General features: G+C 38.5%; 1 protein-coding gene across 1 annotated transcript in view; it reads left to right on the top strand.

Annotated features, from left to right (window-relative positions):
- Positions 1-22,688, top strand: part of TTN (titin) — a 278,672-nt gene that overhangs the window by 16,193 nt on the left and 239,791 nt on the right. The window contains 27 exon segments of the mRNA XM_043577187.1: positions 287-424; positions 1,038-1,175; positions 1,665-1,802; positions 5,124-5,417; positions 5,522-5,644; positions 7,096-7,377; positions 7,638-7,703; positions 8,406-8,664; positions 8,881-8,944; positions 9,041-9,256; positions 10,195-10,337; positions 11,596-11,801; positions 12,567-12,800; positions 12,903-13,147; positions 14,023-14,294; positions 14,418-14,582; positions 14,677-14,845; positions 14,947-16,640; positions 16,781-17,062; positions 17,576-17,842; positions 17,940-18,212; positions 18,357-18,620; positions 18,712-18,972; positions 20,831-21,091; positions 21,631-21,894; positions 21,988-22,248; positions 22,380-22,640. Of these exon segments, the coding sequence (XP_043433122.1) occupies positions 287-424; positions 1,038-1,175; positions 1,665-1,802; positions 5,124-5,417; positions 5,522-5,644; positions 7,096-7,377; positions 7,638-7,703; positions 8,406-8,664; positions 8,881-8,944; positions 9,041-9,256; positions 10,195-10,337; positions 11,596-11,801; positions 12,567-12,800; positions 12,903-13,147; positions 14,023-14,294; positions 14,418-14,582; positions 14,677-14,845; positions 14,947-16,640; positions 16,781-17,062; positions 17,576-17,842; positions 17,940-18,212; positions 18,357-18,620; positions 18,712-18,972; positions 20,831-21,091; positions 21,631-21,894; positions 21,988-22,248; positions 22,380-22,640 (7,240 nt within the window).

The raw sequence follows: 22,688 nt of genomic DNA, 5'->3' as shown, positions 1-22,688 counted from the left end.
TGGCCACTCATTGGGTGTCCTAGAGTGTCAACATGTCTCAGAGATGAGAACTTTTCAGTTTCTAGGACAATCTGCTAAGGGGCAGGTGGGCAGAAAAGAAGCCTATAGACTATTTTTCAGGAAAACAAAAGTCTGTGTTTTAAACCATTAAGTGTTGGCCCTTAAAATGGAAATGTGATTCTTTCTCAGCGCTAAACATTTTGTATTCTTCTGATGTTGCAAGGGTATCTTGCCATTTCTTTTGTGCTTGTTGAAACTCAAACCCTTATTTTACTCTGAAAATCAGATAAAACAGAAAGCTGTGACAGCTGCCGCATCCATGGTGGTAGTTGCCACTGCAGAGTCCACAAAACTAGAAACAATCCTGGGAGCTCAAGAAGAAGTTGCCACACAACATGATCAAATGCACATGACTCATGAAAAGGTGATGACTTCCTGCTGGTGTGAAATTCACTCTTCATCACTTCATGTGCAGGCTGCCTCCATTGTCATCATGGGTCTTAATCATCACTTTTTCACCCCCTCTGTTTATAGCTCAAATAGAAAACTCCCTCAGAATCTGTCACAAACCCTTTGCCACCTCTCCAGCTTTCACTGCCACTTTTCATTCCTAACTTTCAAACTTTCTTGGGGTTGTTACTAACATGATATGATAGTTCACTTTAATATCTGCCTATTGCCGTAGATTCCAGTTTTCAAGTCAATTGATAAAATGTAAAAGTATATGTTGCTTTTGACTCTAATGGAATTTCTCGTGGATTATAGTAAGACAAATGTGGGAAAGAGAAATGCATCCTTTACTCTTTTGTTGCTGATCACAAGTTTTTCTTTTAGACTGCACTCATTTTGATATTGTTATGTAATAAAACAGTAAGGAAGATCAAAGTAACTCACATTATGTGTTTAAGCATGATGAAAATGTCTGGGAACAGGAAGACATTTGCTTCCTTTCTCAGTTTTGGCTTCAGGTTCTTTTATTAGAGTCTGTATGAAATTTAATGACCATTTTCTCACCTTTCTTTTTATCATATGACCAGATAATGAAAGAAACTAGGAAAACAGTGGTGCCTAAAGTCATAGTTGCCACACCCAAAATCAAAGAACAAGATGTAGTTTCAAGAACTAGAGAAGGAATCACTACCAAAAGAGAGCAAGTTCAAATAACTCAGGAAAAGGTGAATACAGATATTTGAGATGGGAAAAATTTATCTTTAAACTAATTTCTAGTAAACCATTAACTACGATGTTCTATGAATTGGTAGTCTGTATTTTCCTTTCTGAATCCCAGACTAAAAGCAAAATGGTAAATGTGTGACTGCTTACCATTAATTTTATCTGTACATTTGATTTTCATCCATCTGTAACATTGATAACTCATTTTATTCCACCATTATTCTTTGCATGAAAGTTAGCATTTTTAGCCTGATTCTTAAAAAGCAATATATAGAATCAAATGGAGATATTTTTGTGGGTTTTTTTATTTAACATTTCCAAGTTTTGTGACTCCCAGTCCATATATGCAAACATTGTCAAGTAACTTCTTTTGTGTAGTTAACCCCGAATAACTTCATCTTGCATCCCCACTAGGAGGGGGGGAAGGGTTATACCATGTGTGTGTCTAAAGCCCTGTGCAATTGACACTTTGATTTTACTGTAATAATCAGATGAGAAAGGAAGCTGAGAAAACTGCCTTATCTACAATAGCAGTTGCTACTGGTAAAGCCCAAGAACAAGAAACAATACTGAGAACTAGAGAAGGAGTGGCCAGTAGACAAGAACAAATCCAAGTTACTCATGGAAAGGTGACGCTTTCTATTCCAAGTGTGAAGTCCCCTCTTTGATAATACATTAATACCCAATCTCAAGAATTTCTTCTGTATGAGACACTATTAACCGAATTCATTGTTTAGATGATTAAACAATTGGAAACTAAAAAACCAAATTATTATTGTTAATATTACTACATATTCCTATCCCACTGATCTCCTCACTATTATTTTCCATGTTTTTTATTATTAACATCTATAAGTTCTCTGGAAGTTGATTAAAATTGCATGCAGGCTGATTTTAAGATATCCTGTGAATATTAAAGAAAAAAGTAGGAGTAAGTGATGAATCTTACTTACTGTCATGAATATGTGTGGTTTGAGGGGTCGTGAATTCAATATATTACTTAGTAAAGTATGGACTTATTTCAGGAAATCACCCATCAGTTTTTTCAGGTGAAAGGTTATCTTTTTTCTTTCTGTAAATACCAGATGAGAAAATTATAAAGCCCGCCGTACTACTGCTAATGCTAACAAGATGCAGTATCAAGTCTAGAGAAGGAATCCTCCAACTAGAATGCACATTAGCCATGAAAAACTTTATTTGTAGCATTTATTTATAGTTATGAATCTCCATGAATTAACCAACTTCCTATGATTCTGTCATTTACCCCAAATAAGCTATTTACCTAATTTTATTCCTTGTTGTCAATATAGTATTTGGAAATGAGCAACTCAATTTCTTTAGTGTCATGGCTGAGTCCTGTCTATATTTCTCTCAGTGTTGTTTTCTGTCTCTACATTTTTGGGTTTTCTCCTAAGGCATGAGTGAAGGTCAACTTTCCAAACACTTAACCAAGTAGGATATTGACTGGCATATCAGCCTTTCAGAAATCTCATTGGTAACGGAGATTCTAATATGTAACATACTTCATGAGAGATTGTATTTAAATTTTTGTTTGTTCTGAATCACATAAATTTGACTGTCTTATTTTTGTTGTTAAAAATTAGCTAAGAATGGAAGCTGAGAAAATATCTGTACCCAAAGTAGTAGTTACCACTGCAAAATCTACTGAACCAGCCACACTGCCAAGGACTAGAGAAGGATTTGCTATTAAGCAAGAACAAATCCATCTTTTTCATGAGGAGATGAAAACTGATGCTGTGGAGGTGAAAAGCATTGCTTCATCCCATTTTATCACCAGCACCCATAACTTTTCATCCAGCATGAGTCGTTGTGTTCCTAGTGTTTCATTTAATCGCTGAAGTGGTCAATAAACATTAGAGCTGATTAGACCCTGTCCAGTTCCTCCAGTGCAACAGTTAGCATTTCTAGATGTGAAGAGCCAGATTAGGTAACACTCTGCTTTGCCTAAATTAGTTCTCAGTGTTTAACTGGTCTGAATTGTGGTCTCCTACTCCAATTCTTCTTCCTGCTGATCTAGGTTCCAAAAATATGAGAGAGATTAGAGTCCACTAAGAAGTAAAAGTGGTACCAGCGTAGAGGACAAGTAAATTGAACCAAAGTAAACACGCCTGTGGTTGTCTATGAAACAATAGCTGTATATGGACTTGATATGCATTAACTCAGGGAAAAATACATAGAGGCTCCCCCAATTTGAAATATCCTACCCATAATCAAGATTCTTTTTTTTTTTTTTTGCATAAGTTTTAAATTCAGAACAAGATTTGCATATTTGTATATTTTGGTCGGCAAATGATCATTTCTTTGAGCCTGAGTTTTCTCATTGTTAAAATAAAACTAAAACTCAACCTGATTACCTCATAGACTGGTTGAAAGATTCAAATGAGATATAATATAAACGTCACTTTACAAAGTGATCTATCTTAAATGTGTGTACACACACATATGTAGAATGGCATATCAGACTTCATATACATTGAAGGTGTATATATACTTAAGATACCACTTTATAGAATTATTAAATTTATATTATATCTCATTTGAATCTTTAGTCTACTTTAAATGTACATGATAGATGTTAAATATATTTCTGTTATCTGTCAGAGACAGATAACATTTTGAAGCATCTATAAAATTAAAATCAACTAATGGCCTATGTTTTAAAAAATAAGGCCAGATGAAAACACACCTAACCCTCAAGTGTATTTTACAGCTTCTTCTAAGATGCAATGGTACAGTGAAAATGGCGTTTGCAATCCTTCAAGGCAGATTAGGGTGTTTGTGGCTTACTGGAAGGAGGCACTGAATGAAGCCCTTGATCGCTAAAGGCCCAATTTCATCTCAGAAAAAAAAAAAACCCTCATTTCTATCTTAAATGATTGAGAGAACAATTTTAACAGATACACAGGTAGCATCCTTGAAGAACATTTCAGCTGTGATCTGGATTCTTTTCACGGCAGCAGAAAAGAAAAATGGACATTAATAAACTATTCCAGCATTACTTTTAAAGAGCAGTGATGGACACAGCGATGTGATTTTTAGGATTTGCTATTTCCAAGCATTGCATAGACTCCTAATTTGTAAGGCATATCAGCTAGTTTTATTTCTTTAAAAGAGAAACACCTCTGCAGACTGTTTTCATTTATGTTAATCAGATTCATGGAAATGAGAAAACAACATTTCTGTTTTTTTCTGCACTTATCTCCCAGTCATAACCAAAGCAAATTGAACTTTACTGCAAAAGGTGGTTCTCTTGAATCCAAATATGATTAACACTTTCATTTTAATCACAGTCTCTTCACTTGTGTTTTTTAAGAAATTTCCTAATAGATTAAAAATTCTTATCCCTAGGGAATCATAAGAAAATTAATATGCTCCCTATGTTCCATGAGCTTTCATATTATCTCAGATTTGCACGCAATCGTACAACTCTGTAGCAACTGATTTTTCTGGATGGGTCTATGATGGTTTTGAGTGTATTTTTATCATTACTGTCTTTGCAACAACACTAAATGATTGACAGGCTAATAAAAATAATCAATGAAGATAACCATCCCCCAAATTCTGATTTCCCAAGTGCTAATTAACTGCCTCAGACAATATCCTAGAAAAACTCAAAATCTCCTTACTATTTTGTATCCATACTGTGTTGTCCCATGTGGTGTCTGTGTGATTTAATGTCTTGTCTAATTAAACAGGTGTATATACAGTGTATCTAACTAGATGTCCATTACATTATAATAATCAATGAAATAAGTTCCTAAATGCATCTGCGAGTTACATTTCTGGAGACATTAACAGCCATATAACACAGGTGCCATCTGCCTACCACACCTTTAGGCATTTGTCTGTTCCTAATGACTATCCTTGGAGAACATGTCCCAGCTTGACTTGGTGTTACTGTGTATTAATTCCGGAAACCTTGTCTCCAGGTGGACGTTGGGAAAAAGGCGGAAGCTGTAGCAACGGTTGTTGCTGCAGTGGACCAGGCCCGTGTCAGAGAGCCCAGGGAGCCTGAGCGTCCTAAAGAATCGTACGCTCAGCAGACCACTTTGGAGTATGGCTATAAGGAGCACATTTCTGCCACAAAGGTTGCTGAGCGTCCCCAGCGTCCAGCCTCGGAACCCCACGTTGTCCCTAAAGCAGTCAAGCCTAGAGTGATCCAAGCTCCTTCTGAGACTCATATCACAACTACTGATCAAATGGGAATGCACATTTCATCACAGGTGAGTCTGTACCCCTAGATTTTTACCCTATTTATGGGAAAGCAAGCTTAACTGCTGTGGTCGTCTGGTGGACAGTGGTGTCACTGAGTCTCATTTCAATGCAGATCAAGAAAACTACAGATCTAACAACTGAAAGATTAGTCCATGTGGATAAACGCCCCCGCACAGCAAGCCCTCACTTTACTGTTTCAAAAATTTCTGTTCCTAAGACGGAACACGGATATGAGGTAAGAAGTTAAAGAGCATGCCAAAGAAATGTCTGGCTCAGAGGTGCCATACGTACCTAATGTGCGATGTACAGTGTCTTTGGTGGAGGCCAGTGTGGGCCTCTTGCTGGTGATGTCTGTTTGCGTTCATAAGAAACTCTCAAGCCCCTGGAGTTTGGCTTCTGAAACTTGCTGAGCAGGGTGAGCACACAGTAGCCGAGGTGGTTATCCCATACCTCTGAGAAGACACAAATCTGTACAGGCTTCTCTCGGTTTCACATTTTGTAAAAGATGGCGCATTGTACAGTTTCATTTTCCTTATGCTGTGAAACATTTCACAGTAACTTAGCTGTGAATGTGTATCAATATAAAAATCAGACATTGAGAAATCCTATATTCAATATAACAGTCACTGAGAAATCATATGTCCACATATGCAACATAACAAGATGGCGAGAGGTAGGATTGTGTGGTAGTGGGGGTGGATTGTGGAATCAATTACACAGTCTTGGATTCGTGTCCTAGCTCTGCTCCTATTAGCTCTGTAATCAGGGGCAAGTTAATGCATGCAAAAATGGTAGCAAGTTGACAGCACATAATAACCCTTAATATTAGTCTCTGTTCCTCTTATGCACATCTAAGACGTAGAATGCAAATCTTATGTGCCTTCACAGCATTTTAAAGTCCGTTTAATACCTATATTTGGAATAGCCCCAAATCACTATTGAAATCAGATGACCATAGACAGTGACAGAATAAAAAGAGTGAGATAGCCTTTCAAATATTTTTGTAATGTCTCTGTTTTTACCTTCCACACAGATCTGAAGCTGAAACTTTACAATTTTAAACTATTGTCAAGTAGTTCTTAGGAATTTACCAAATATTTTAATAATTTCCTGATTCTGAATTTCCCACTGTAGTATTTTCAGGATGGTTAAGTGAAAATTCGTCACTGAACTTTAGAAGCTCAATTGTCCCTTTATGATGAGAGAATAAAATAAGGAGCTCTAAATACAACTCTCTAAGAAAAATATTTTCCATTTTTTTTACTGTTTATTTTATTTTTGAGAGAGAGACAGAGTATGAGGGGGGTGGGGGAGGGGCAGAGAGAGAGAGGGAGACACAGAATCTGAAGCAGGATCCAAGCTCTGAGCTGTCAGCACAGAGCCCAAAATGGGGCTCAAACTCATTAACCGCGAGATCATGACCTGAGCCGAAGTCGGATGCTTAACCAACTGAGCCACCCAGGCGCCCCAAGAAACATGTTTCCAAATGTATTTTATAAACTGGCAGGAATGACAATGAGCTTTATAACCAGCTCATCCCTAACTGACTTCCCATTAACTGTAAAAGTGAAAATGAGAGCATTGAAAGACAGACCATATAGAACATAGACTCCTACCCACCACAGAATGAGAGATAGTAGCCACGTACTTCTGAACCATGACACAGATTGTTCCCTTTCCATTTAGGCATCGATAGCCGGTAGTGCTATCGCCACATTACAGAAAGAGTTGTCAGCCACGTCTTCTGCTCAGAAGATCACCAAGTCGGTGAAGGCACCCACTGTGAAGCCTGCCGAGGCGAGAGTGAGAGCAGAACCCACCCCCTCTCCGCAGTTCCCTTTCGCCGACACGCCAGACACTTACAAGAGTCAAGCTGGTGTCGAAGTGAAAAAGGAGGTAGGGGTGAGCATCACTGGTGGCGCAGTCCATGAAGAGCGCTTCAAAGTACTGCATGAGCGTGAAGCCAAGGTCAGTCACTGGATCGCACACTATCTCTTGACCCATTCCTCTTGAGCAGGGTCAGGCACACGGCCAGTTTGTGCTACAGTAGTACTCAGCCAGGCATCCTACCTTTCCTTTACTGTGCTCCAACTTAATTTTATTGAGTCTGGTGTGGGTCAGAGTTCTTTTTCCTCAAATTATTTTTATAATTTTGCATGGGTTAAGAGTTGATGAGATTGCCCCTTATGCCACAGGCATTTTTGTAACGTCCTTTGTAAAATTTGTAGGTAACAGAAACAGCAAGAGTACCTGCACCTGTTGAAATCCCTGTTACTCCACCAACTTTGGTCTCGGTGAGTGATGAAATTGATTGTGTTGGACCATACACATATCTGGTCAGATATTTTCATGTATGAAAAGATCAGTTTCTTCAACTGGAAAACGGCATTAGTGAGTTCACAAATGCTAATTTTAAGATGGCACACTATTTGGCAAGAAAAGGGGGAATTCTGTGGGACAATGATCGGTCACGTAGTCTGTAGGCTTATTGAGCTTCTATTGGGTCTAAGGGATTACTGGGAGTGTTATGGAGATATGAAGACTAATCCAGCCCTCTTTGAATTTTTAGCCTTACTATTAAGGAAAATGTACATAAATAGGCAAAATCTAGATGGTGATAAGCACCCCAACAGAGGAAGAATAGAGTACTTCCAGTTGGAGATAGCATGGAAAGCTTGGTGAAGGGGCAGCATTTGCCACTGAGCCTTTACGTCCTGTTGGGATTTAAATATGTGAGAATGACAGAGGGTACGGAGTTGTCCCATTAAATGGTGTTAATATAGTTCTGCCTTATGAACTTGGAAACACCTTACATGTATTTCAAGTTAGGAAATAACTTTTCAGGGGAGTCTCTTTACTAATATTTCTACAGTCTTGACCTTTGAAAACATTTTAGGGCCATTAGAATGTGCAATCCCTGACACTTGTTATAACTTATAGAGATGATTAATGAATATGTACATGTTATCAGTATTTCCTTTTTCTTCTCTCCTCAGGGCTTAAAAAATGTGACTGTTATAGAAGGTGAATCCGTCACCTTGGAGTGCCACATCTCTGGATACCCATCCCCAAAAGTGACATGGTACAGGGAAGACTACCAAATAGAAAGTTCCATCGATTTCCAGATAACCTTCCAGAGTGGAATCGCTCGTCTTATGATCCGAGAAGCCTTTGCGGAAGACAGCGGGCGATTTACTTGCAGCGCTGTGAATGAGGCTGGGACCGTCAGCACATCCTGCTATCTAGCTGTGCAAGGTTTGTGGCCACACTCCCACCACCCGTCTGTACCTGCCATTTTACTGTCAGCCGACACTTCTTTCCACAATACGGTTTCTGCACACCCTATAATGGTGTCCTCTGTGGGAACTGGGGCTAGATTAAGGGGTCACCTTAACTGTCATGCTAGCCAGAGGTCACTAACAAAACAGGCTAAATGCCCGACTTAAATTAGAGACTTCTGTCTTCTTCCAGCATCAGAAGAGTTTGAAAAGGAAACAACCACCGTGGCTGAGAAATTTACCATGGAAGAGAAACGGTAAAAACATTCTTCTGCTTTTGTTCTAGGATGGTTTTGATTTGGTATTGGCAAATTACAGCCCAGACGCTAATTTTAAGGGAATTCTCTTTCCAGCTTGGTAGAGTCAAGAGATGTGGTAATGACTGATACCAGCATCACAGAGGAACAAGCAGCACCCGGAGAACCCGCCGCTCCTTTCTTTATTACAAAACCAGTGGTCCAGAAACTGGTGGAAGGTGGGAGTGTTGTGTTTGAATGTCAGGTTGGCGGCAATCCAAAGCCCCACGTCTACTGGAAAAAATCTGGTGTCCCTCTCACCACGGGATACAGGTATGTTGATGGCTGACTGATAGAGTTCTCTGTGATTTGTATGCTATGTATAAGGAAGACTAGAGAGAGGTGGGATATACCTACCCTACCATCTCCCAAATGTAGGCTCTTTTATTATGGAAAACTTAGGGTATGTTTTCAGCTATTTTTACATTTTTGCACAGTCTCACCGAGGAACAAAGCTGTGTGACAAAAGTGGATGGAAGATAAATTTATTTATACTCTAGTTTGATTCATGTATAGCGCCAGTGAAATAGAGAAAATGTGGATTTTTACACACATACACATGTTCTTCTAGAAAGCGTCTAAGACAGCGTTCAGCAGAAATGCATAATAATTAAGTCACTAAAAGAGAAAAGAACAAGGGTCATGTAATGAAGAAGAAAGTTATACATGAAAATCTGTGCTAATAAATTTGTTATAATTGAATGTAAAATTTAGCTTTGAATTTTCTGCAGCTTGAGACAAATCATCTAAAAATGTACCTCTTATGTCTTAATAAGAAGAAATATAGTATACCAGAGGCTTAAAATTGAAATATTTAAAGGAATGTATTGTTTTGATCATTCATTTGATCTTCACATGAAACAAGGAGCAAAATACTGAACAAAGAGAAATACCCAAGTGTTTAAATGACCTCATTGTTTGCTCACATAAACACTGAAGCCCTTTCCATGTGGTTGATTCTAGTGGTATTATATTCTATCGTTTATTTCAAAGAATATATGAGCCTTATTCAAAATGAAAAGTTTAAGTTGTTTGTCCCTCACTACTCATGTCCGTGCACTTTCCTCCATTTTCAGCAATCTTATATTCTATATGGAGCTTGGTCTCATGTTTAAGATCATTGAATTTTATACCATAGATCCACACGAGGGTTTGTTTATTCACATAGGGTTATTTGTGAGTGAATTTTATGTATGTTCATTTCCATAAAGATACAAAGTGAGTTACAACAAACAAACTGGAGAGTGCAGACTGGTGATTTCAATGACTTTTGCTGATGATGCTGGAGAATACACTATTGTTATTCGTAATAAGCATGGCGAGACTTCTGCCTCTGCCTCCCTGCTGGAAGAAGGTAAATGCAGCCCTTAGTACTTCCTATGTGCCTGATAGGAATGGAAATGCAGGGAAGTAGCACTGTTGTGTGTTTATCAAAGACCTATTAAAATATCCCAGTTCTGATTCTGGCTCTGTCCCCATCGCTACCCTCTCTTGGCCTCAGCTATACAGAAAATGTTTTAGACCACGTGGCCTCAAAAGCCATGCTGGTGCTAAACGTCACGGTTCTGGCACGAAGTTTCTATCTGGTGCCTTCATTTCTAGGCATATCATGCCTTTGAAGATGCAAAGACTCCACACCTCGCTGCCTTCCAGATCCAGACAGATAATATCAGTGAGTGGTAGGAAGATAGTGGCAAACTGGAGAGCATATGCCCCGCCTCAAGGGGGCAGTCGTTCCCTGCCTCCACTGTGTTGTGACCAGGCACATACCTGCCAGGCTCAATGTTCCTAGAGTTTCTGGTATTTTAAAGAAAACTTGGAAATCAAGATTTTTCAGGATTCATAAGTAATTGGACAAAAAGCATAATGGCATTCAGGCCAAACTGAATGTATCTGTGGGTCACATTTACTTTCGCTTAATTGTTCACATTTACAGCGGACCATCCCATGTTTTGTCTCATTTGACCTGCCCAATACCCCTTAGAGAAAGTTAGGATATTATCCTAATTTGGCAGATAGAGCACTCAAGACCCAGGAAGATAGATGAATTGCCAAAAGCCACATGGCAAATTAGGAAGAACCCCAGGATAGTTCCTAAAGAACTGACTGCTAACATAAAATTCTTTCTACAGCAGTACCGGCTGCTTTGACTTGTCAAGGCAAGTTTGTTTTTGAATTTCAATCTAACAGATATTGAGCACCTTGAGAGTAAAATTTAGAAAATCTGGCTTTTTATTATCAACTTTCTCTAGTGTAGGGCTTGCCTGAATGAAGTGGCATGAAGGCTTTTTCATAAGAACGTTAAAAATTAACTTATGTTCTTAAAACAAATGAGCAAAGGGGAGAAAGAAAGAGAGGGAGAGAGAGACAAACCAAGAAACAGACTCTTAACTGTGTGGAACACGCTGCTGGTTACTGAAGGGGAGGTGGCTGGGGGGATGGGTGGAATAGGTGATGGGGATTAAGGAGGGCACTTGTCTTGACGATCACTGGGTGTCAGATGGAATTGTTGAATCACCTTAGTATACACCTGAAAGTAATATCACACTGTATGTTAACTATACTGTAATTTAAGTCAAAACTTTAAAACAACTTCTGTTTTTAACTCCTAGCTGATTATGAGTCACTGATGAAGTCCCAGCAAGAAATGCTTTACCAAACACAAATGACTGCATTTGTGCAAGAACCTAAAGTTGGAGAAATAGCACCTGGATTTTTATACTCTGATTATGAAAAAGAGTATGAAAAAGAACAGGCCTTAATTAGGAAAAAAATGGCCAAAGATACTATAATGGTCAGAACTTTTGTAGAAGAACAGGTGAGTATAAGAATAATGACCAAGCAAATCATCTCATAAATTACACTTTCCTCCCAAGGTGCCCCTCTTTTTGTTTGATATTTTCATTGTCAGGTGATGGGGTAATGATTGGGCTATAGTTATTAGCTCCAAGTTCACTGCCGATGAGTTTCCTTAACCTTCGTGACCTGCTGCATAATGTGGCTTTAGAAATAAGGATTCTTATATATGCAGGAAAAGATAAATATTAGAATGACCAGGTCCACTGCTGACCAAATCCCTTCATCTGTAGAATGAGCATCCCAAAGTAACCTGTGCCTTTAGAATATCATTGACCCAAGATGCCACAGCATGAACTGACAGAGATGATGGTAATGCAGATTAGAAAACAAAACAGGGACACCTATAATTCTCACTGAAAAACAAAAACAAACAAAAATCTTCCTAGATTTTCCCCCCAAAACTTGGATCCTTATCTCTGAAACTAATACTCTTTTTTTAAAAAGTTAATTTATTTATTTTAAAAGACAGCATGTGCATGAGCAGGGAAGGGGCACAGAGAGAGGGAGACAGAGAGAATCCCAAGCAGGCTCCACACTGTCAGCGCAGAGTCCCACATGGGGCTCAATCTCATGAACTGCGAGATCATGACCTGAGCCAAAATTAAGAGTTGGATGATTAACCAACTAAGCCACCAAGGTGCCCCTAAAACTAATAGTCTTAAAGCATTTCTGTTTGTCAAGATTTATATATTTTTAACAAACTGTCATCTTTTTTACTACATAGGAATTCCATATTTCTTCCTTTGAAGAGAGGCTCATCAAAGAAATTGAATACAGAATAATAAAGACTACATTAGAAGAACTTCTTGAAGAAGATGGAGAAGAAAAGATGGCAGTTGACATTTCTGAATCTGAAGCTATTGAAGCAGGATTTGATTTAAGAATCAAGAATTATAGAATTCTTGAGGGAATGGGTGTTACTTTTCATTGCAAGATGTCTGGCTATCCATTACCCAAGGTAAAAAAAATAAACATCATGCCTCCACACTACAATAAAGATATACATCATCTACAATAACTATTTTATCTAATTTTTTTCAAATATGCATATTATTTGCAGATTGCGTGGTACAAAGATGGCAAGCGCATCAAACATGGAGAGAGATACCAGATGGACTTTCTGCAAGATGGCAGAGCTAGTCTGCGAATACCTGTTGTTCTTCCAGAAGATGAAGGCATCTACACCGCATTTGCCAGCAATATTAAGGGAAATGCAATTTGCTCAGGGAAATTGTATGTGGAACCTGCTGCACCTCTCAGTGCTCCGACTTACATACCTACGCCAGAATCAGTGAGCAGAATAAGGTAAGACTCAGAACAATTTGGGTTGATTAATATTTAAATTGTTTAAAACACCAAATATCCCAATAGCAAATTGCTGTTGTGTGGGGGCCAAAAAAGTGGAGATAACACCAAAACTTGCCATTCGTAATTCAGATGATGCCAAGAGTTTTTACTTCTTGCCCCTGTGCAAGGTGAGCAAAGCATTGTCATTAGTGTGGCATGTTATTCATTTGCTGGTGCTAGAACCAATATGATGAAAACTATAAAGGTTTACTTAATACCTAATTTTACATATGTTATCTCTAATTTATACAACAACCCTGCAATGTAGGTATTCTTATTACTATTTTAGAAGTGGGGGCACTTAATCTTTGTGAGCCTATAAAAATTGTCTTAGTTCACCAGCCCTGATTGTGCCAGCACTTGAAATTCAATCCAAGCCAGTCTGGCTGCAATGGGCAAATAGGTTTTTGGTTTTTTTCAAATATAATTTCTATGTTTTCCCTTCCCTTGGATAAAAAATTATATTTCTCTTTTTCTATAAATTTATTCATTGGGTTATTTAACTGACCAACATTTATTGAGATGTTTTAGCAGTTGAATCAGAAGGGTTTGGTGACTAATTCAGGTGATGATGGAAAGACTGTATTAAGAATTATTCCAAGATTTTAAGGCTGAGTACTTGACTGTGTTGAATAATACTGACTGGGATTGAGGATATATGGAAAACATAGATTTGGGGGCAACAATAATGTATTCTGTTTTGGATCCCAGTGAGTTTGAAGTGCCTTCTAATAATATATGAAGTATATTCTAAAATAAAATTAAGAAGGGGGTTTGTTTATCTTGCTTTGTTTTCTCTGTGCCTCATGAAAATATTCTGTTTTGTTTTTAAGATCCATCTCTCCACGTTCAGTGAGTAGATCTCCTATACGCATGTCTCCTGCACGCATGTCCCCTGCAAGGATGTCACCTGCACGGATGTCCCCTGCAAGAATGTCCCCTGGACGTCGGCTGGAGGAAACAGATGAGTCACAACTTGAGAGACTGTATAAGCCAGTCTTTGTGTTAAAGCCTGCTTCTTTCAAATGTTTAGAAGGACAAACTGCCAGATTTGACTTAAAGGTTGTCGGTAGACCCATGCCAGAGACCTTCTGGTTTCATGATGGTAAGTATGATAATTTTTTACTTACAAATCATGAAACACAAAAATAAGCTTATATGTATGTACAGCACTTTTTAAAAAGAACTATTTTAATCTATGTTTTCTTTTTTACTTAATTTTTTACAGGCCAGCAAATTGTCAATGATTATACCCATAAAGTAGTCATTAAAGAAGATGGTACCCAATCACTGATTATTGTCCCTGCATCCCCCAGTGATTCTGGGGAATGGACTGTGGTTGCCCAAAACAGGGCAGGCAAATCTTCGATTTCAGTGATTTTAACTGTGGAAGGTATTAGCCCTTAATAAAGAAACTACCTTATTACTTGGGCTATAAACAGGTATTTCAGCCCTACTCACTCTGAATCACAAACTTTCTCTTCCAGCTGTGGAACATCAGGTAAAACCAATGTTTGTGGAAAAACTAAAAAATGTCAATATAAAGGAAGGTTCTCGACTTGAAATGAAAGTCAGAGCTACGGGTAATCCCAACCCTGACATTGTATGGCTGAAAAACAGTGACATCATTGTACCTCATAAATATCCAAGAATCATGTGAGTTTGCTTGAAAATAATAAAACTAAGCTCATTATCAAATCCAAATAACTAAAGAAGCAATAACTACTTCTGTATTGATTTTTCTTCCCTTTTTATAGAATTGAAGGCATAAAGGGAGAAGCTGCCCTTAGAATTGATTCCACTGTCAGCCAAGATTCTGCCTGGTATACTGCAACTGCTATCAATAAGGCTGGCAGAGATACTACGAGATGCAAAGTAAATGTTGAAGTTGAGTTTGCAGAGCCTGAACCAGAGAGAAAATTAATCATCCCACGAGGGACATATAGAGCAAAAGAGATTGCAGCCCCAGAACTGGAGCCCCTCCATATGCGATATGGTCAAGAGCAATGGGAAGAGGGTGACCTCTATGATAAAGAGAAACAACAGAAACCATTTTTCAAGAAAAAACTCACTTCCTTAAGACTCAAGCGCTTTGGGCCCGCCCACTTTGAGTGTAGGCTAACACCAATTGGTGACCCAACAATGGTAGTGGAATGGCTCCATGATGGGAAGCCACTTGAAGCAGCCAACAGGCTCCGTATGATCAATGAGTTTGGGTATTGCAGCCTTGATTACGGGGTTGCATATTCCAGAGACAGTGGTATCATTACTTGTAGAGCTACTAACAAATATGGAACAGATCACACATCTGCTACACTTATTGTTAAAGATGAAAAAAGTCTTGTGGAAGAGTCTCAATTGCCTGAGGGGAGGAAAGGCTTACAAAGAATTGAAGAGTTAGAGAGGATGGCTCATGAAGGTGCTCTTACAGGTGTAACAACAGATCAAAAAGAGAAGCAAAAGCCAGACATTGTTTTGTTCCCAGAGCCAGTAAGAGTACTTGAAGGGGAGACTGCTAGATTCCGTTGCCGAGTGACCGGTTACCCTCAACCCAAAGTCAACTGGTACCTCAATGGACAACTCATTCGCAAAAGCAAAAGGTTCAGAGTTCGTTATGATGGCATTCATTATTTGGACATCGTGGACTGCAAATCATACGATACAGGGGAAGTCAAGGTTACTGCAGAAAATCCTGAAGGTGTGATAGAGCATAAAGTGAAACTTGAGATCCAACAGAGGGAAGATTTTAGGTCTGTCCTCAGACGAGCCCCTGAACCAAAACCCGAGTTTCATGTACATGAACCTGGAAAACTTCAGTTTGAAGTACAAAAAGTAGATAGACCTGTTGACACCACTGAAACCAAGGAAGTTGTGAAGTTGAAAAGGGCTGAAAGAATTACCCATGAAAAGGTACCTGAAGAGTCAGAAGAGCTGCGCAGTAAATTCAAGCGCAGAACTGAGGAGGGATATTATGAAGCAATTACTGCTGTGGAGCTCAAGTCTCGTAAGAAGGATGAATCCTATGAAGAACTCCTAAGGAAGACGAAAGATGAACTTCTCCACTGGACCAAAGAATTAACTGAAGAGGAAAAGAAAGCCCTTGCTGAAGAAGGCAAAATCACTATCCCAACTTTTAAACCTGATAAAATTGAACTAAGTCCTAGTATGGAAGCTCCTAAAATCTTTGAAAGAATCCAAAGCCAAACAGTGGGCCAAGGATCTGACGCACACTTCCGGGTCAGAGTGGTGGGAAAACCAGATCCTGAATGTGAATGGTACAAAAATGGTGTAAAGATCGAACGCTCTGACCGAATCTACTGGTACTGGCCCGAAGACAATGTTTGTGAACTGGTCATAAGAGACGTGACTGCTGAGGATTCTGCCAGCATCATGGTGAAAGCCATCAACATAGCTGGAGAAACCTCAAGCCATGCATTCTTACTTGTCCAAGGTAATTTTGATGTCTTTGGTTTGATGGATCTGTCTCTATTTATCCATGAATATCCATTGGTGTATTTCTTTTTATTTTATTTTCCCATTATTCAAATTGTGAATTTAATTTAATATAATGTCTTTTTTCCCCCCTTGTAGCCAAGCAATCAATCATTTTCACACAGGAATTACAAGATGTTGTTGCTAAGGAAAAAGACACCATGGCAACCTTTGAATGTGAAACTTCAGAGCCATTTGTCAAAGTGAAATGGTATAAAGATGGTGTGGAGGTTCACACGGGAGATAAATATAGGATGCACTCTGACAGGAAGGTTCACTTCCTGTCCATACTGACGATTGACACATCTGATGCTGAAGACTATAGCTGTGTACTTGTGGAAGATGAAAATGTAAAAACAACAGCGAAACTTATCGTCGAAGGTAGTAAATAATAATTTCGCCATTTACTTAAGTTCTAAAGTCACCCTTAGTATGTGATTAAATTAGCTTTGCAATTTTCCTTTTATAAAAAGAACTATGTGGGAGTTGAATATAACCTCCATAGCAAGATTCCTAAATGTATACCACTAATTGAGGTTATTGACAATTTGGATTTTTATTTTTTTTCAAAATTTTTATTTCAAAATTATTGGATGGCATGACATGACATTCTTCTCTCACGTTAACGACAATTTGGATTTTTAAAAATCAAGGTTATTTTGATGCCTTATTTTTAAATTTTTACATTGAAATAAAATTCTGTTTTAAAAAAAATTTTAAGTAAAATAACTTTTTTTTATTGAAAATATGTTCCTCAGTTCATCAGCAGGTACACATTAAGAATATTCCTGATAGCATGGGGGGATTTAAGAGACTTACAAGGAATTTTTTCTACCCTAAGTCTAGATGTGTAACTCTCAAGAAAAATTAACTTCTCTTTATCTTATGCCTCAGGTGCAGTTGTTGAGTTTGTGAAGGAACTTCAGGATATAGAAGTTCCAGAATCGTTTTCAGGAGAGTTAGAGTGCATTATATCCCCAGAAAATATAGAAGGCAAATGGTATCATAATGGTGTGGAGCTGAAATCCAATGGTAAATACACAATTACATCTCGTCGTGGACGTCAGAACCTCACAGTTAAGGATGTGACCAAAGAGGACCAGGGAGAATACACCTTTGTTGTCGATGGGAAAAAGACAACCTGTAAACTAAAGATGAAACGTAAGTCTGCCTGTTCTTTTTGGCCTGAAGGGAATATCATTATGGCTTATTGATAAGAAATGATCATAACTTTCACTTTTCTCCCCATATTTCACAGCCCGTCCCATTGCTATTCTACAAGGACTTAGTGATCAAAAAGTCTGTGAAGGTGACATTGTTCAGCTTGAAGTTAAGGTCTCCTTAGAGAATGTGGAAGGTGTCTGGATGAAAGATGGCCAAGAAGTACAGCCCAGTGACAGGGTTCACATTGTGATAGACAAACAGTCACATATGCTGCTTATTGAAGACATGACTAAGGAGGATGCTGGAAATTACTCCTTCACCATTCCATCCCTTGGACTATCAACAAGTGGGCGTGTCTCTGTCTACAGTGAGTGCAACTTACATATTTTTATGTGTATATTTTTAAGTGAGGTAGAAAACTTTAATTAGCAGGCATTTAAAACAAAATTCACATTAATAAATTGTGTGTGTGTGTGTGTGTGTGTGTGTCTGTGTCTGTGTGGTTTTGCAGGTGTTGAAGTGATAACACCTTTGAAGGATGTTAATGTGATTGAGGGTACCAAGGCTGTGCTCGAATGCAAGGTATCAGTCCCTGATGTGACTTCTGTTAAATGGTACTTAAATGATGAACAAATCAAGCCTGATGATCGTGTACAAGCCATCGTCAAAGGCACTAAGCAGCGACTAGTGATTAACCGGACCCACGCCTCAGATGAAGGACCTTACAAGCTGATGGTTGGCAGAGTCGAAACTAGCTGTGATCTTTCTGTGGAAAGTAAGGATTCTTCCATTTAACTTATTATTGTTTTAAGCATTCTATTTTCCCAGTGTAATATTAACCAAGTGTTTATTTTCTTTTTCCCCAGAAATTAAAATTATCAGAGGTCTTCGTGACCTTACCTGTACAGAAACCCAAAATGTGGTCTTAGAAGTTGAGCTATCCCACTCAGGAATTGATGTTTTGTGGAATTTTAAGGACAAAGAAATCACACCCAGTTCCAAATATAAAATTGAAGCTCATGGAAAAATATATAAGCTGACAGTTCTAAATATGATGAAAGATGATGAAGGAAAATATACATTTTTTGCTGGAGAAAATATGACATCTGGAAAACTTACTGTGGCAGGTTGGTACATTTGTCATTCAGTCTGAGTTCTTATGTGGGGTACTTATTTCAATTTAAGAAATTGTGGCCCATTTCCTTCCAAATTCCCATCAGGTTCCTTCTTCCATGCCTCTGCTTATGCTGTTCTCAAAGTCAGGAGTCCCCTCAACACTTTCCCCACCATGTGCTTCTAGGGAGACCTACCTCAAATGCCATCTTTTTGTGAAGCCTTCCTTAATTTTCCCATTTGTGTAAGATCTTACTCCAACAACCTCAGGATTATTTTGTGTGTGTCTCTTCCATGGCCTTTATCACATACTTTTCTCATTGCCCATTTCTTCTCACACCAGAGTATAAACTCTTCCAATCTGGAATTTTGCTTCTTTCCCATCTGTGTTCTCTAACATATTGCACGTGATAGATGATCAATAAACATTTGTTGAACTGAGCTTTATTTAAACTTTCCTACTCTAAAGGTGTATTTCTTTTTTTTAATCATTCTTATTTCTTCAACTTTTGTTTCTTTTGTTCCCTTCATACTTGTTTTATGAACCCAGTGAAAATTTTAAAATATAACTCAATGTATCTATATATCTCTTTCTTGTGACATGAAGTAGACCATTCTCATTCAGCAGAAATCCCTAGTTTCAAAATGGAGAACCAAAAGCATAAATCAATTGCTAAGAAAAAACTAGAAGTCATCATTAATTTGCTTGGTTTATTACAATTTAATTACTGAGGAGTTGAGATATGACATCGAGATTAAATTGTGTAGTCCATATGGGAATTGTGTGTCCCACTTCATATGAGTTACCTAGATTATACTTTATTACATTATAATATTTCTGCAGATATTTGACTATGAAAAACACTCCTGAAACAAAATTTTGGATCCTGCACTCTGACATGTGTAATATAAATTGCATGTTTTTAAATGTGTGCAAACAAGAAAAAACTATGAGCCCTTATATTATTTCACTCAACATTTTTTAAGGCTCTACCATAGGCAAGGACTGCTAGAAGCACAGGACACAAAAACAAGTGAGGCATGATATTTTTTCTTGAGGAATTCACAATTTTTAGAGAGGGACAGATATATCAGCAGCTAACTTGCTGAAGGAGTAATTTTTTTCTGCCAGTGAATGATGGCCATGGAGACAAAGGGGGAAGCTTCATAAAAGAGATGGAAGTTGTTAAAATAGTGATTTTTTAGTACATAAGAATCTCTTATCTTATAGAAACATTGATGACTGTACATTTTGTTTAGCACATCTTTTCCCAATCAAATATTAGACACATTTTCAGGAAACAATCCTTAGAAGACTAGGTAGAATGCTTTTGAAGAAGGAATTGAGTTAGAGGCCATCCATGTGGTATGGTTCTTAGAATTCAGTATTAATTTACCGGTTGCTTTCCCTTTGCAAAACCTTCCTGATTCCAGTATTTTCCTTATCAGTCATGCAAACTTAGAGTAGGGGTTTCTGTGATATCTTCTCAATATGGGCAACTATAATTCTATTAGACAGTTCATTATATTCAAAATCATGTTTTAAAATTTGATTTTATATTTAATTGTACAAAGATTTCTTTTTTTTTTAATTTTTTTTCAACGTTTTTTATTTATTTTTGGGACAGAGAGAGACAGAGCATGAATGGGGGAGGGGCAGAGAGAGAGGGAGACACAGAATCAGAAACAGGCTCCAGGCTCTGAGGCATCAGCCCAGAGCCTGACGCGGGGCTCGAACTCACGGACCGCGAGATCGTGACCTGGCTGAAGTCGGACGCTTAACCGACTGCACCACCCAGGCGCCCCAAAGATTTCCTTTTTGTATAAATATTTTTTTAAAGGACTCACACTTGTACTTCTCTTGTTCCAAAGGGGGGGCCATCTCCAAGCCACTCACCGATCAGACTGTGGCTGAATCACAGGAAGCTGTGTTTGAATGTGAAGTTGCCAACCCAGATGCTGAAGGAGAATGGCTGAAGGATGGCAAACACCTACCGCTGAGTAACAATATCAGAAGTGAATCTGATGACCACAAAAGGAGACTGATCATTGCTGCCACCAAATTAGATGACATGGGAGAATATACCTACAAGGTGGCCACCTCCAAAACATCTGCCAAACTCAAAGTTGAAGGTTAGTGATATAATAACAGATTTGTCCATTCCACATTATATTACGTTCTTGATGGTTCTCGTTTTAAAAGTCAATGGTATAATTATTTTGGATGTCATGAATCATGATTTCATAAAATCATTATAAACTCTCCAAACTTTCTAAGCCATATACCACAGGGCGCAAAATTGCTTATAAGATGTGTTTCTGTGCAGAAGCCATTTCTTAGGTTCCAGCTTGGAGGAACAGCTTAATGAGATGCTCTCATTCTCCACCCTTCTTTTGTTCTTCTCCAGTCTATTAAGCTATTAGTATACAGCTGTGCAAACTTCATCTCATTCAAGTGTAGAAAAATCATTGCACAGTGTACATTTTAAACTGGATTCCAGGTTTTCGTAAATAATCTCAAGGTATCTTTTAAAATAGAGGTGCTGCATAAACCACAAAAGTTTTGATAACCATTCTTTTGCAAGATGACCAGGTAATGATCTCATTCCAGGAATTCTTTTACTTGATGATACCATCTTTATTTCCTAAATCAATCATAAATTTGTCTCCAGCTGTCAAAATTAAGAAGACTCTGAAGAACCTCACGGTGACAGAGACACAGGATGCCGTTTTCACTGTGGAACTCACACACCCTAACGTAAAGGGTGTCCAATGGATCAAAAATGGGGTTGTGCTACGATCCAATGACAAGTATGACATCTCAGTCAAAGGAACAGTTTACACTCTGAGGATTAAAAACTGTGCTGTTGTGGATGAATCTGTGTATGGCTTCAAGCTTGGAAAGCTAGGAGCCAGTGCCAGACTGCACGTTGAGAGTAAGTTGATTCAGAAACACTTTACAAGTAGCCGGTTAATGGTTACTGCTAAGTTAACCCATATCCCTGAATTGTTTCAACTTTCCTCATTAGCTGTCAAGATCATTAAAAAGCCAAAAGATGTGACCGCCTTGGAAAACGCCACCGTTGCCTTTGAAGTTAGTGTTTCCCATGACACAGTTCCAGTAAAATGGTTCCACAAGAATGTGGAGATTAAGCCAAGTGACAAACACAGACTGGTCTCGGAAAGGAAGGTCCACAAACTGATGCTGCAGCATATTTCCCCCTCGGATGCTGGGGAATATACAGCTGTGGTGGGGCAATTGGAATGCAAAGCTAAACTTTTCGTGGAGAGTAAGTATGAGACAGCCCCCTATGGCGTTTCCCTAGATGATCCGCATGTGTTCATTTTTTGGTTGGTTGGTTTCATCCACTTTTTAAAAAAATAATATATACTAACGGAAATACTCTTTGGTTTTCCCAAGCATTGCATATTACAAAAACCATGAAAAACATTGAGGTACCTGAGACGAAAAATGCCTCCTTTGAGTGTGAGGTGTCCCACTTCAATGTCCCTTCCATGTGGCTGAAGAATGGCGTGGAGATTGAGATGAGTGAGAAGTTCAAGATAGTCGTGCAAGGGAAACTCCACCAGCTGATCATCATGAACACCAGCACAGAGGACTCTGCAGAGTACACATTTGTCTGTGGCAATGACCAAGTCAGCGCCACCCTGAAAGTGACCCGTAAGTACACAGACAAAAAAGCTGTATAAAATATTCGGGAAACTCCTG

Source organism: Prionailurus bengalensis, chromosome C1 (assembly GCF_016509475.1).
Source record: "Prionailurus bengalensis isolate Pbe53 chromosome C1, Fcat_Pben_1.1_paternal_pri, whole genome shotgun sequence".
In the NCBI taxonomy this organism is placed as follows: domain Eukaryota; kingdom Metazoa; phylum Chordata; class Mammalia; order Carnivora; family Felidae; genus Prionailurus; species Prionailurus bengalensis.
This window is presented reverse-complemented; position numbering and strand designations above follow the sequence as displayed.